At 44.9% G+C, this 13,121-nt stretch overlaps 1 protein-coding gene across 2 annotated transcripts in view; it reads right to left on the bottom strand.

The window, feature by feature from the left end:
• Unc5c (unc-5 netrin receptor C) overlaps positions 1-13,121 on the bottom strand; it is a 355,058-nt gene that overhangs the window by 13,074 nt on the left and 328,863 nt on the right. For both annotated transcript variants that reach the window (XM_063247291.1, XM_063247292.1), the window contains 2 exons: positions 5,021-5,170; positions 2,973-3,137 (listed from right to left, as the gene is read on the bottom strand). In XM_063247291.1, coding sequence (XP_063103361.1) covers positions 2,973-3,137; positions 5,021-5,170 — 315 coding nt within the window. The remainder of the gene's footprint in view (positions 1-2,972; positions 3,138-5,020; positions 5,171-13,121) is intronic.

The following is a 13,121-nucleotide window of genomic DNA, read 5'->3' on the forward strand; positions in this document are numbered from 1 at the left end:
CATACGATTTTTCACCATTAACTAAGCAGCTGCTGTGGTTGACGGCACACAACTCTGTGCCCCATGTGTGCCCAGCAGGTATGCTGTGCCCCACCCCCACACCAACTCTTTTGTTGGGATCTTGCTGTGTTTCCTAGGCTTACTTTGATCTTTTGTGCTGAAACTGTCCTCCTCCCTCACCTTTTCAGGTAGCTACAACTAGAGGTTCATGTGACTGTGACTACCTTCTTTTTCAAAAACATTTTGAAAAACTAGACTTACCCCATGGTCCCTCTGAATAGCTTATAGAAATATAAGAGGTAGGTAGGTAGAACAGCTATAGCAGGATGATGTTACTATAAACATTTGTCTTATTACTATTTTAAACATTAAAGTGCTATACACAGGTTGTTAATAAAGGTCATAAGACCTAGACAAATTATAAGAAATTACCACCCAATTGGTCATAATTACCTCAAAAGCGATTATAAGGTGATTGATAACCTTAAAATTGCAACCTTCCATGGTTCAGAGCCAGAAGCCAAAGCAGACATATCATAAACCTGGGGACACACACCTCCTCCTTTTCTATGGGAGCTATTTGTATTTGCTTCTATATATTTTATTTATATAGGCAGTTTATCTTTTTGTTCATTTCAATAGAAATGGAATGTGAGCTTAAATAGACATACAGAGATGGTGGTGTTTACACAAGCACTCTGTTACCCCAACAGCAATTAAAAAATGAAGCCATCTTCCTCATGATATGAATCAAGTTCTGTTTCCACAATTTTCTGCCATTCACTTAGCTTCACAATGGGTCAAAAATGCAATTTAAACATGAGGAAATGGTTGCAAAAGGGAAGAAATAATTTCACATGTCACTACAGAACTGTCCAGTTGGATACCTGCTGACTGATCTTTTTTTTTAACAGAAAAAACAGTAAAACAAAATTTCATTATAGCTAAAACTAGAGGCTTAAAATAGAGAAAAGAAGAAAAATTTCTCTTATTGTTTTCATTTTGACATTTACTTATGCCAAGACTTTTAGACTTTTTAGACATTTTCATTCTTAAGCTTCACCTCTGAGAAATTAGAGGCTTTTAAGGACTCTCTGGTGAAGGGCCCAGAGAGGGGCAACTGGCCACTCCTGACATCAGCACACCCTGTGTCATGCATCCACCCATCTTTCCTGTCCGAGGTAGGCAGCTGGCTCTTTGCCTGGCCATGGGGCAGGGACTCTGTAACTGACAGTCTGTGAGTGCCGAACACTGCTGACATGCTCATTCCAGGAGACAGGAGTGGAACTTGGACCCCTGCCCACCTGTCACCTTGTACTGTGACCCTCGGAAGGAGCAGGATTCAGAAGAGAGCAGCCTTTTCTCTGTCTATGGCTTGTGAGTCACACTGGATCCCTTCTCACAATTTGTGATGGGGATCTAGTCTCTGGGCTCCCTGGAGAGAGCATCACCTCCAGACTTGCAGCCCTCTCTGAACACCCGACCTGCATTCAAAAGCTCACCACAGTGGTGGGACTCAGAAACTCAGAAGTGAGGCAGCAGAGTACCTGAAGTCACCTCCACTCTGGCCACTTATGTCCCTCCTCAGCTGCCTGTGCCTATCACACATGGGCAAGGGCTTCCAACATGCCTAGAGGCCTCAGTGCTGCCAAACCCCAAGGAAATCATCTTTCTTCCACACACCATAATCACACTATGCACACTGCCCTTGGTCTGTGAGGGCATGCCATCTGAGCCAGGGACAGCGCTGAGCAGCTCCCTTTCATGTGTGGCTGCATCTGATCCACCTTTCAACACACAGCAAACACACGCTGAACACAGAGCAAGCATCAAAGGGCCGGACCTCCTCCCCCCTCCGGAACTCCGCAGCCTTTGTTGTCTCTGGAGCTGGGTGGTTATTGAACTTTGCAGACCTGCTGGGCCTGGAAAGTGAAAACACCCCCCAGAGCCAGCAGGGGTGGTGCTGTGTGCCTGGGAGATAGGGCTGACCATCCAAAGGCTGGCGGTTGCCATGGCACCGTGACACCGATATCATTCCTTATGAATGTCACCAAGTCTGTGACTAAAGTTGTTTATGAGTTAAAAGTCTCATGAAACTGCAGGAGGAAGCAATGACCGCACCTCTGCAGGCTGTGGGAACACAGTGGGAGAGGGGGGAGTGGGCTTCAAATGCTACAGGAACAGCAAGCCAGGCCAAGCTGGCTGACATTTTGTTGGTGGCTATGCATGAGACAGGGGAGGAGGAGGATTTCCAAACCATGGCAGCCTCTGTTGCTCTGAAAGACAGCTTGGCAGAGGCTGCATCTGACATGCTTGCTTCTTCACTGCTCTGGGTTCCATGGGTCCAGCCAGGCTCTGGCTGGTACTCTGCTTATAGAGGAGCTGAAGCAGCAGTGATCATTATCATCACTATAAGATGATAACACTCAACTGAAGATTGCAGAAATTCTGGCAAAGAAAGGCAAAAAATGGTGATTTCCCCAGGGACAGCATGTAGATGTTCATTCTGTTTCTAGAACACTTCCCCTACTGTGAGAGAAAGGACATTTCTTCTAATGTTTGGAAGATGAAGTATGAGAGAGAAAGATCAAGAGATTTCTCCTTAAATAAACATGGAGAATCAAGAAAGTAAACAGGTGCGGAGACTTCCTTTAACTTTTCCTCCAGCCTGCACGGGGGCAAAGGCAAAGGGACAGATGTGGGACAGATGTGGCATGGTTTGGAAAGGTACCTGCAAACATAATAAACTCTTACACTTGAGAGGTGAATCTGCCTTCAGATGAGAACATGGAACCCTATCCCCTGGAAATAAGACTTGCTTTGGGGAAAGATTTCCTGCTCTCTTCTTCTATGGCTCCAGCTCCCGGGTGCATTTAAAATACGATTAACACTGGGCACTGCAGACAGCTTTCACGGATCCTGCGGGGCCTGCATCAAAGTGTGTTTCGCTGAGCTGGCCCGGCGCGCCTTACCTCAGACACAGTGCAGTTGAGCTGGAAGATCTGCCCCTCGCCTTCCACCTGTCGCACACACAACTTGCAAACCAGCTCCACCGTGTTCAGGCTAAATCTTTCCAGAGTGAAGGTGCAGTGGAGGTTTCTTTGAGAACCATTCCAAATATGGTAAAAAGGAATCTCCTAGAGGAGACAGAAGTGTTAGTCACAGATGAGGGCCTAGTACTATTACTATCTGTCAGACCCAGCTGCCATGTGGCCTTCTCAGAATGACACATCACCTTATTTTATCTTCCCAACATCTGTAAGTGCAAGTAGATCCTGCCTCCATATTTTCATGAAAACATGGAGGCCCAGAGAGTTTAAATAACTCACCCAGAGCCACACAGCTAGTAAGTGGCAGAGTTGAGATCTGAACCCAGCAAGTCAGCTTCCAGAATAAACATACCTAACCAGTCTTTCATTTGAAAAGGAAAAAAATATATTACAAATGATCTTTTAAAAAACCTTAGAAAGTTCCCAAAATAAAATCCACACACACCATCATTGCTCATTAAAAGGAATCCCTACTGTGACATTCTGGAGAAAAGCAAAGGAAGCCTGAAGGCTACTGCACTAATGCTGTCCCTTTCCCTCAGGCCTCTGTCCCTCTCTGCTCAGGACGGGACATGGCTGGGAACTGCAGGCTCGATCTGCAGCCACAGAAAGTTTTTGATTTAAAGAGTACCAACTCCCTAACAGACCCTGATCTGCTATGAATCCAGGCCACTCCCTGGAGCCCATCCTGGAAGCTTGTAGCCATCAAGCTCAGGCTAACACAGGCAGCGAGGGGGTATGGTGGCTGAGGTGCAAACTGGTGCCAAATCCAGCACAAATGACAATGCCCTCCTCCTGGGACATATTTGATATTGTGGGGCAAGTTACTTAACCTTCCCAAGTCTCAGTGTTTTCAACTGCAAAAAGAGACGGTAGAGGTAGCTAAGTCACAGACTTGCCGGAGATGACAGAGAGAAACCCAAGTACCTAAGAGTGTCTGGTGGCTGGAAAGCACTTGGACAGGGTTAGTGGGACATATTCCATGCTGGCATCATTGATAAAACTGAACTCATCATGATTGCTTACAGGAGTCAGGAAAAGAAAGACCTACGGGACTTTTAGATAGTGCCAACAGGGAAGCAGGAAGAAAACAAGCCAAGCAAAAGATGACATGAGAAAGTCAGAAGCCCAAACCCTCCCTCTGGGGCTCACCAATGGAATTGGCCACCAGGCCAGTGGCAGTGTGGGACTGGGTAGAATTCACCTGTGAGGAGATAGGGATTCAAGCTCATCCATCTCCATCACCCAGAATGTGGAGGTCCAAGGGCATGAGACCAGGCAACTTCCCACACTGCAGGCAGCTGACACAGTCCTGTGATCTCCCCAGGGTCCACAGATGGCACTGGGGCTGGCACCTTTAGCCTGTTATTAGTCCTGACTGGATTTTACTATCATGTGACATTTCAGTTCCCAAAGGAGTGTTGCCCCAGTCAGGGTGCAGATCAAGGCCTCATTTGTGTCATGTCACAGGAATACATTTGGGACTGTTCTTATCAAGTCAATCAACATTTACTGTGAAAATTAAAATGACAGAATTGGAATTTTCTTATTTACTCAGAATAAAATAATGATAGTACTCTCCCTTTTGTGGTTCTGGGGATTGAACTCAGAGCTTAGTGCATCTTACGTGAGTGGTCTACCACTGCACTACACCCCCAGCTTCTCTTTTGATCCTTTGAGAGAGGGTCTTGCAAATTGCCCTGTCTGGCCTCCAACTAGCAGCCTTCCTGCTTCAGCCTCCTTCATAGCTGAGATTAAAGACATTTATTACCATGTCCAATGAAAGTACATTATTAAAGGTAGAATTTTCTTTAAAAATATGATATGTCTATCAGATACTCTTAGAAAAATCCTGATTTATCCAAACTATGCTGAAGAATGAATACTGTTATAAGAATAATTTCATGAAAGGGCCTTTGTTACATGCCTATGATTTTAGTCCTCTTTCTTGGAACTTTGTTCACCCTTACCTGATATTTAGCCAGCAGTTTACTCTTCCAGAGGGAATGGGCAACGTCATGGACCGACAGGCGCAGGTTGTGGGTGCTGCCTTTGAAATGAAGAGACTTGGGGTCTTCTAAGAGCTGTCCTCCCATCTGTCTCTCCAGCTGTAAGACCTCCTACAACGACATGCCCCAAACAGAGTCACCCTCCTGCCCTGCCTCACACCAGTCCACACTGTCCTTAGTGAGCATCTTCATCTCCTGCAAGGGTGCCTAGCATGTGATCATGAGCCCTACTCCTGTGGCCCAAGACCTTCCACCCCATAGGACAGGGCTGGGCCCCCCTGCCAGGCCTGGCCAGTGGCTTCTGAGGTACTTAAACACAGGCCAGTAATCACCAGGACCCCAAGCTGGAGGAGACTCTGAAAGAAACCATAGGTAAAGAATACACAAATGGATAAGAACTAGATTTTCCAGTTAACTTTTAGGCAGAAGGGCAAATAATTTAAAGACAAACTCATGCATTGGATTTGATGCAAACAACCAACAAATACTTGGAATGTTTCACATATTCAATTCTTTATGTACAGAAGTAAAGTAAAAATTTTTGATGAATATCAGCCATTGCATAATTCCTAATTACTAAAAAATTAGAACATGTCCAGAAATTAGAATATGTCCCATTTGAGGAAAATATGCTGGTGCAAATTAGCAAGGTTTTTAAACAACAAATACTGAACTAAACAGTTACTCAGATTAAACCTACAAAAGGAGCATTCATTTCTCAAGAATTATGGCTGATGAAAAAATTGCTCCCTACTTATAAAGATATAACGGGAAGACAAATTCTATATATACTTCCATTTCTCAGACTAGTTAATAGGAGTTAATGAAGCATCTGCAACTACAGCTGCAATTATCCAAGTAGCAGCACGCCACAAGTTATCAATGAACAAAGTACCCTGGGTATCCTGTCCTGTCCCAAGCATTCCTCTGGTACTTCTCTATGCCTTACTAGTTTATATACATACATATATATATATATGGATTGGTAGATTTCATATACATGTATATATGTACAAATTTCTGACCTTTTAAAAATATGAACACAGGACAATATTGAATTTTGTTAAAAGTATAATGACTTTCTTTGGTGATATTTGAGCAGAATGCAGGGAGTTCAAGAACATAGGTGTTCACGCAGAAGACCGCCTCGCCACCTGCATGCATTGAGTGTCTATCAGGACACCTGAGACAGGTGGATTACAGTGCAGAATTTCTGATATGGGAAACAGATTGTCTGATACCCAGGAGTGTTTCCACTTTGCACGTATTGAATGCAGGTGAACTCACTCCTGTCCAGTAGATCACAGCTGCCCAGCATCAGGAATGAGATGAAAGTAGCTCATTCCAAGCTGCCTCTTTAATGGTGCTCAGTCTCTACCATCTATGGGTCAGGCCACTGTACTGAGCAATGTAAGCTGCTGAAAGGTCCTATGAGGACCTGCAATAGCAGGAGAATGTGGAATGTGGTCTCAGCCAGGGAGTCTTCTAATTACTGCCTGATGGAAGTCATGAGGCAAGAGAACCCTCATGCAGAGCAGCTGCCTGACCGTACTGACCTGCTCTCTACCATGGCCGTGAGGAGTAGCTATTACTGTGACAGGCGCCTGACCAGTCAGCCACCCACACTGACACACATGTCATGTCTTGTGCCCTGACTGCTGTGCCTTTATCTGTAGACTTCCAGTGTCCCCTGTAGGCCACACAGATCCATCCAGCACTGAGTCACAGGGTGCCTTCCCAGAACATCTTGCCTGACATGCACGACCCATTTCTAGGCAAGAATCTGGCCACATGGAAGTGGGAAGAAGAAAACTGCGTGGTGACTGCTGTTTCCTTGGCTCCGGCAGGAAAGTATAATGAGCTTATGTTGATCATGTTTGGCGTCTAGTTAGCATAATAGAGAAAGCTGATGTTCCCAGTGAACCTGGCACCTGACAAACTTTAAAGCTAAAATGATGTTTGTTTATAAGCCATTAGAAGAAAAGAAACATAATTAGAAATCTTTGAGATTACAGCCATGCCAATCAATCAGTTCTAGCTGCTTTCCAGTATGCCCTAATTACCTCATCAAGACGTCTAAAGAGCAATCGATAGTAATTATCTGATTACTATAGATCTTCATTACATCCAAATTATCTCCCTGGGATGTCTAAAAGAAGACGCATTGTTATCGGGGAGGTAATTGTACCTGACAATGTATAATCCGCACCCAAACTCTACAAGCAACACAGACCATCACAGGACAGGGCAGTAGTGCTGTTTTCATGGCCGGGAGTGCCACAGAGAGAAACCTTCACTGCCTATTGGCCATGACTTTGAAGTCAGGATCTAAGAAGGCATTCTGAGTCTAAAGCCTGCTTGGAGTCATCCTAACCATAAGGTTCAGCTCTTGGTTTTTCAGCCATAAAGTCTGATGTTGTAGTGAAGAATTCTCCTGGTGAGGGTAGTGTCTAGATTGGCTTGGATCCTTTTTTGAAGAGAAAGACCCAAGAAAAATGTGCAATTTTAGTGAGAATGGGGACAGAGAACACACACTGTCCATATCCTGATTCCTCCATCTCTCCTTCAACCTGGAGATGCCAAGCTGCTGCAGAGAACTGGGAGGAGTCTGACCCCACCCAGCCTTAACCAGATGGAACCTTCTATGACAGATGCACTGCTCATCAGTATGCACATATGCTGGGCTCAGAGGTCTCTGAACACACCCACTTGCGTGTTCCTACCAATCAAGAACTTGATTATGTACTTTATATTGGTTGCTTTATAAAGTATGCACATGCTTACATCAGCACATCAGTGTGTCATAGGTTAGATTACATGAAGCTAAACTCTGAACTCAGTGAAGGAGACCATGTACTAATAGTGTGATTTGGGCTTCGGTGGTTCTTTGGGTTCAAGCTGTGTGAACCTCACTCCTGGAATTTCCTGACCCACAACCATCCTCTCCCTAGAATCTAAGGGAAAAATTGTCCCAGGAGTGAGTGATTTAGCACAAAAAGAACCTTTACTAAACTTAGATTTCATGCTTTTCTGAAAAGTAAGAACTAGTATCATTATATTTATTATGTTTATTTTCAAGAAATGTAAGATGCAGGTGAAAGATAAGAATCAAAGAGCTAGAAGGCATTCAAGTACAAATTAAAGACAATAAATAAAACAGGGCTGGGAATAGAGCTCAGCAGCACAGCACCTGCTGGCAAGTGCAAGGTCCTGAATTCAATTCCTGACACAAAAATAAATTAATTCACTGGAAACTAAACTAATATAAAATAACACATTCCTGTATAATTTGTCACACACAGTGAAACCCATATTTGGTTTTTGTGTCAGGAGACAGATGTGAAAAGCCCATATGACAGGCTGGCATCTTGGGGTTCAGTTTCAATATTGCCACAGTGTTAAGGGATGTCATTTGGGACATTTGACATATGCAATAAAAGATTGTACTTGAAATATGCTGTAACTTGTACTTCAAAAAGCTTGATTTTCTGGATTCTTTCTACATTTAAGTCATCTTGGAGTTAGAAAATCTAATACTACATTAATATATATGAGATATGAAAATGTTAGAGGACATAAAAATAACAGACATACAAATCTGTACAGTATAGCTTCATTGTTAAATGTTTTTACTTGCCTTAATCTTCTTGGGAACATGCATTCAACACCTATGAGACAAGGAAGGCCTTCCAGGAATCATGGGTGTCTCAAGGCAAATTCCTGTTCCTGCCTTTGGGGACAGGGTGACCAGCACGTGAATGTATAACCATGCTGTGGTGTGCGCACTCTAAAACAGCTTCTGGACAGACTGTTTCTGGACCTCAAAGGTTAGGATATTTCACAGACTTTAAAAGGGAACAGGAACCACATATATTTAAGGTTAAATGATTTAGAAAGACTTAAGAGAAATGTTGTGACCTCAAAAAGAAATGCCATCATAAAACTTAGGATCATCTGACTTTGCTTTTAGAACTATAAATGTCAATGTCCTTTGCAGAGATTGGTCCGAGGCCTCCCTGCTCAGTAGCTTGTCTGACTCTGGCTAAATCCATCTGCTGCATTACTGGTTACATGAAAAGGGAGTCCTTGTCATGTGCGGGGTGCCATGTCCATTCCTTGACACATACGGGGAGCTGCACCCACATAGTGGTCGTGCCGTTGGATGCAGGCTCCTTAGAGCCTGGTGTCCCTAAGATCTGAGCTGTCCTGGACAGGCCAATTCCAAAGTGAAACACAGGCCAGAGTGAGAGCTTAATTGGCTCTACCAGCCTGTAAAGGATTGCTCCAAAGGTGGAGACAAGGAGTTGCACAGAAGAAACAAGCAGCTTGCACAATAACCAATTAAGCCAAGACATTATTTATGCCATGCCATTAGCCCACACTTTTTAAGAGACACAATTAATCCACACTGTTTTAAAGGCCTGTGAGTGTGAAGGGAGCAGCTCCGACCATTTAGCTCTTCTAGGTGCCCCGACAGCAGGATCTGTCACAAGGGGCCTGATAGCCAGAGGCAAGATTGGGGACACACTTGGAAGCCTGCTGGCTGCCACACCCAGCTTTTTCCATCCTCACTTTGCACTCTCTGGGACAGCCAGGGATAGATGGTTTCTACCTCCTCTGCTTCTGTTGTTCTTCCCCTTCCATCCTTTTAAGCCCAAGGGAGCCCCACCCCCAGTGCTGACTCACACCTGTTGCTCTGGAGTCCCCAGATGCCACAGTACACATGCAGAAGCCTGAGGAACATATTTAAGAATCCACATCTCTGCCAACAGTGGTTAGATGGAAGCTGGACCCACAGCTGGGAGGTCAGACTTGGTGGCATGACCTGAGGTTCGCAGGCTCAGAGCCACTCTAATAGGTGTGGTGCTTCTGGCACTCCTGGTGATCAGGTCATCTCTTTCTGGCCAGTCTTCTCCTCCCACTCAAGCACTCTCCTCTTCTGTCTATCTTCTGCTCACCCCTATCTGGCTCTCTTTCCTCCTCCTCCTCCTCGACCAGCAGGAGCTCTCCCTCTCTGCATTGCCACTGTAGACAGCACCCCTTCACCATTGTTGCTTTCACCTAAGCCTCCTGTTTCTCAAGGATAAGGATCTGCTCGGTGCCTTACATAGTCTTCAGCCTTTTCCCCTTTCTCTTCCTCTCCCTATCTCTCTCATTTCCTCCCCAACTACTTTCCTATTGTTCTTTTTCTTTTCTTACTATGAGAAGCCTTATCAGCTGGAGAGAGGGGGAAATGAATGATTACAGTTAAGTCTCATATAATCCACTGAATTCTCTTAATGAGAAGGTTAGAAGGAGGTTAAGTCATGGCTTTGCTTAACTTTGTCTTGCTGTGTTCTTGGTACCTTTGTCTGATGTGCTTGGTCTGTGTGTACTTTGTTCTCAATAGAAGCACGAGCATGGATGGGCTGCATCTATCGCTGCCAAGGCTGGGGGACCAGCACCAGGAATGTGGGCAGGTGTAGGGGTGTGATGGAGAAGTCACTGAGGCTGCTATGCATGCGAAGAGGACAGCGCCTAGGTGGGAGGAAACAGCAACCGGCTGCACCCAGCTGCTCTTTGCTTTTGGCTCTGTTGCGCCTTCCCCGCCCACTCTGCTCTGTCCATGGTGCTGACCGAGCACAGCCTGAGAAGCATGAACACCTGCTCTTACCTGCATGGCTCTTTGGACACAGAACAACCCTGCACACGTTAGAGTGCCACGCGTGTTAAACCTTAAAGAGGCAAAGCCCAGTGATTGTGCTGTCTTGTTTAGAAGAGCCATAGCTCTCTTCAGTTAGTGGAACCTGCCTTGCTTCTATTCATTCCTTTCAGTGCTGTGTTGTAGCCTGCCCTGGTCATTTGGGGATGAGAAACTTCTCTCTTTGCTACTGTGGCTTTCACCATTATCTCTCTCACAGCTGTGTGCCTGAACACCACAAAAGCAGAGGCCAAAGAGAGCAGCTGTCCCAGTCTTTCAGCCGGGCTGCTCTCGGCCCCGCATGTGCCGGCTCCTCCTTGGCCTTCGAACCCTTCTGCTGCTGAGCTGGGCAGTAGGGAGGACCTGCCTGTCAGCCTGACCGCCTCCACCTGCTCGGGTTGGCCTCCCCAGCACCAGACCGGCACCACTCCCTTCCCTGCCTGTGTTCACACTGGAGTGCCCTGCTGTCCCTCTGACTCTGTTGGCCTTGCTTCATCCCTAATAATAACAAAGCTGGACTCTAATGACCATGTGCAAACACTTTCCCGTCAAGTCACTTCATTTCCAGGGCTCTGCCTGCTGTTTCCACAGCTGCCACTGCCAGCGCTGTGTGGTCTGAGCTGCCACTTCCAGTCTGCCAAGTCAGGGAAGCTGGTGATGCTCTTCAAGCAAAGTGCCACAGGGTACCACTCAGGGAGGTGGCCGTGTCACTTGTCTCCTGGGGATGCTCCTAAGGAAAAGATTATTTCTCACCTCTGTGAGATTGGGGACAGAGCTCTTTAGGTTGTCTTAGGACTTCTGAAGCCATATTGCATTTATTTTCTCTAATTTATTCTTAACCTTCTGTATTAGTTTTTATAGCTGCCATAAGAAATTACCACAAATATGTGCCTGAAAAGAACACAAATTTATTATTCCAGAGTTCTCTAGGCCAACTGTCCAGCCCAGGAGGACAAATCCAAAATCAAGGTGTCAGGAGGACTTCCTTCCTTTCAGGAAGCCTGAGGGGAATTTGCTTTTCTGTCTTTTCCACTTTCCAGAGGCTGCTCACATTCCTTAGCTCATCATTCCCCTTCTCTATGTGCAAGTCCTGCAAAAGCAAATCTCCCCAATCTATCTTCATGGTCTTGTCTCCCTCTGATGACTGCTGGGAAAGATTCTCCACCTTGAAGAACCCATGAAATCAGACTAGCCCCTCCCCAATAAGCCAGGGTGATGCCATTATATCTTAAAAGTCCTTCTTTTGATGTAAAGTAACAGAGTCACATGTTCAGGAAATAAATGTGTAGACATTATCATGGACACAGCCTGGGACTGAGGAGAGGGGATTACTCTGCCTATTACAGCTTCTATTTTTCTATTTTCTCTTAAAATTCATCATAGCAGACCATTTCCAAAACACAGGACACAGACACAGTCACATCTCATGAAAAGATAAGAAAGATGGATTGACTCTGAGGCACGGAAAAATCCATCTGACCAAATGGCAGATCCACCAGACCGCCATACACTTGAACCCACAATTAGATTACAATTAAATTAATGTCTTCATCCAGTCATTATCTTCAAAATACTAAACTTCCCAGGGATGATTAACAGTACCTAGCTCCTGTTTTGTGCCAGGAGATATAATAAAAGTTGATCTCTTGAATCTTTAACAAGTCTCTAAGGCAGACCAAATCATTAGGAAACTACCACATTTTCTTTCTGTTGTTATCTAATATGTGTGTCACATATATGAATATTTAACTTAATTCCAGAAACCAGGACCCTGAAATTAGAAAACACAGCTCATGCTACTTTTGAGCTTGTGTCAAGGAATGAGAAGCATGAGTGCGTCTCCACAGGAAGCCCGCTAGGGCGAGGAGAGGCAGCCTGAAACTTCAGGCTCACTGCAGCAGCAGCACCATGCAGAGGCGCACAAGGACAGTCCTGCGAAGGTGACGGGGCGGAATGGAAACTTCCTCATGTGACCTGCTGCCTGTGACGGTCTCTGGTGTGGCCCAGTTCTCAACTAGGTTTCATCTAACCTACGTAGTTTCTCCCACTTTTCAGTGTTTCATTACTTTCCTCTTACATAATATTATCTTTCAAAAAAGAAACAAGAAACAAATGTGTCTTGTTCTGTGAGTACTGACTCTGAAGATAACCATACTCAGTGTAACAATTTTTGTTATTCTCTTATTATTTTGATATGAAATTATGTTCTATTTTTTCATAAAATAATAAATGTTATCTTTCTCAGAATTGGTCTACAGTACTAAAGCCTAGATTAAGGTATGTGACAGCTGGGTTCATCCAATGAAAAGTCTTCTCCATGCCATTGACTGCATGAGGAAAGCCAGATTATATTAATACAAATTATTTGGTTCATATCACAGA

Source organism: Cavia porcellus, unplaced genomic scaffold (genome assembly GCF_034190915.1).
Source record: "Cavia porcellus strain 051 isolate PalLab524CR breed Dunkin Hartley unplaced genomic scaffold, mCavPor4.1 scaffold_4, whole genome shotgun sequence".
Taxonomy (NCBI): domain Eukaryota; kingdom Metazoa; phylum Chordata; class Mammalia; order Rodentia; family Caviidae; genus Cavia; species Cavia porcellus.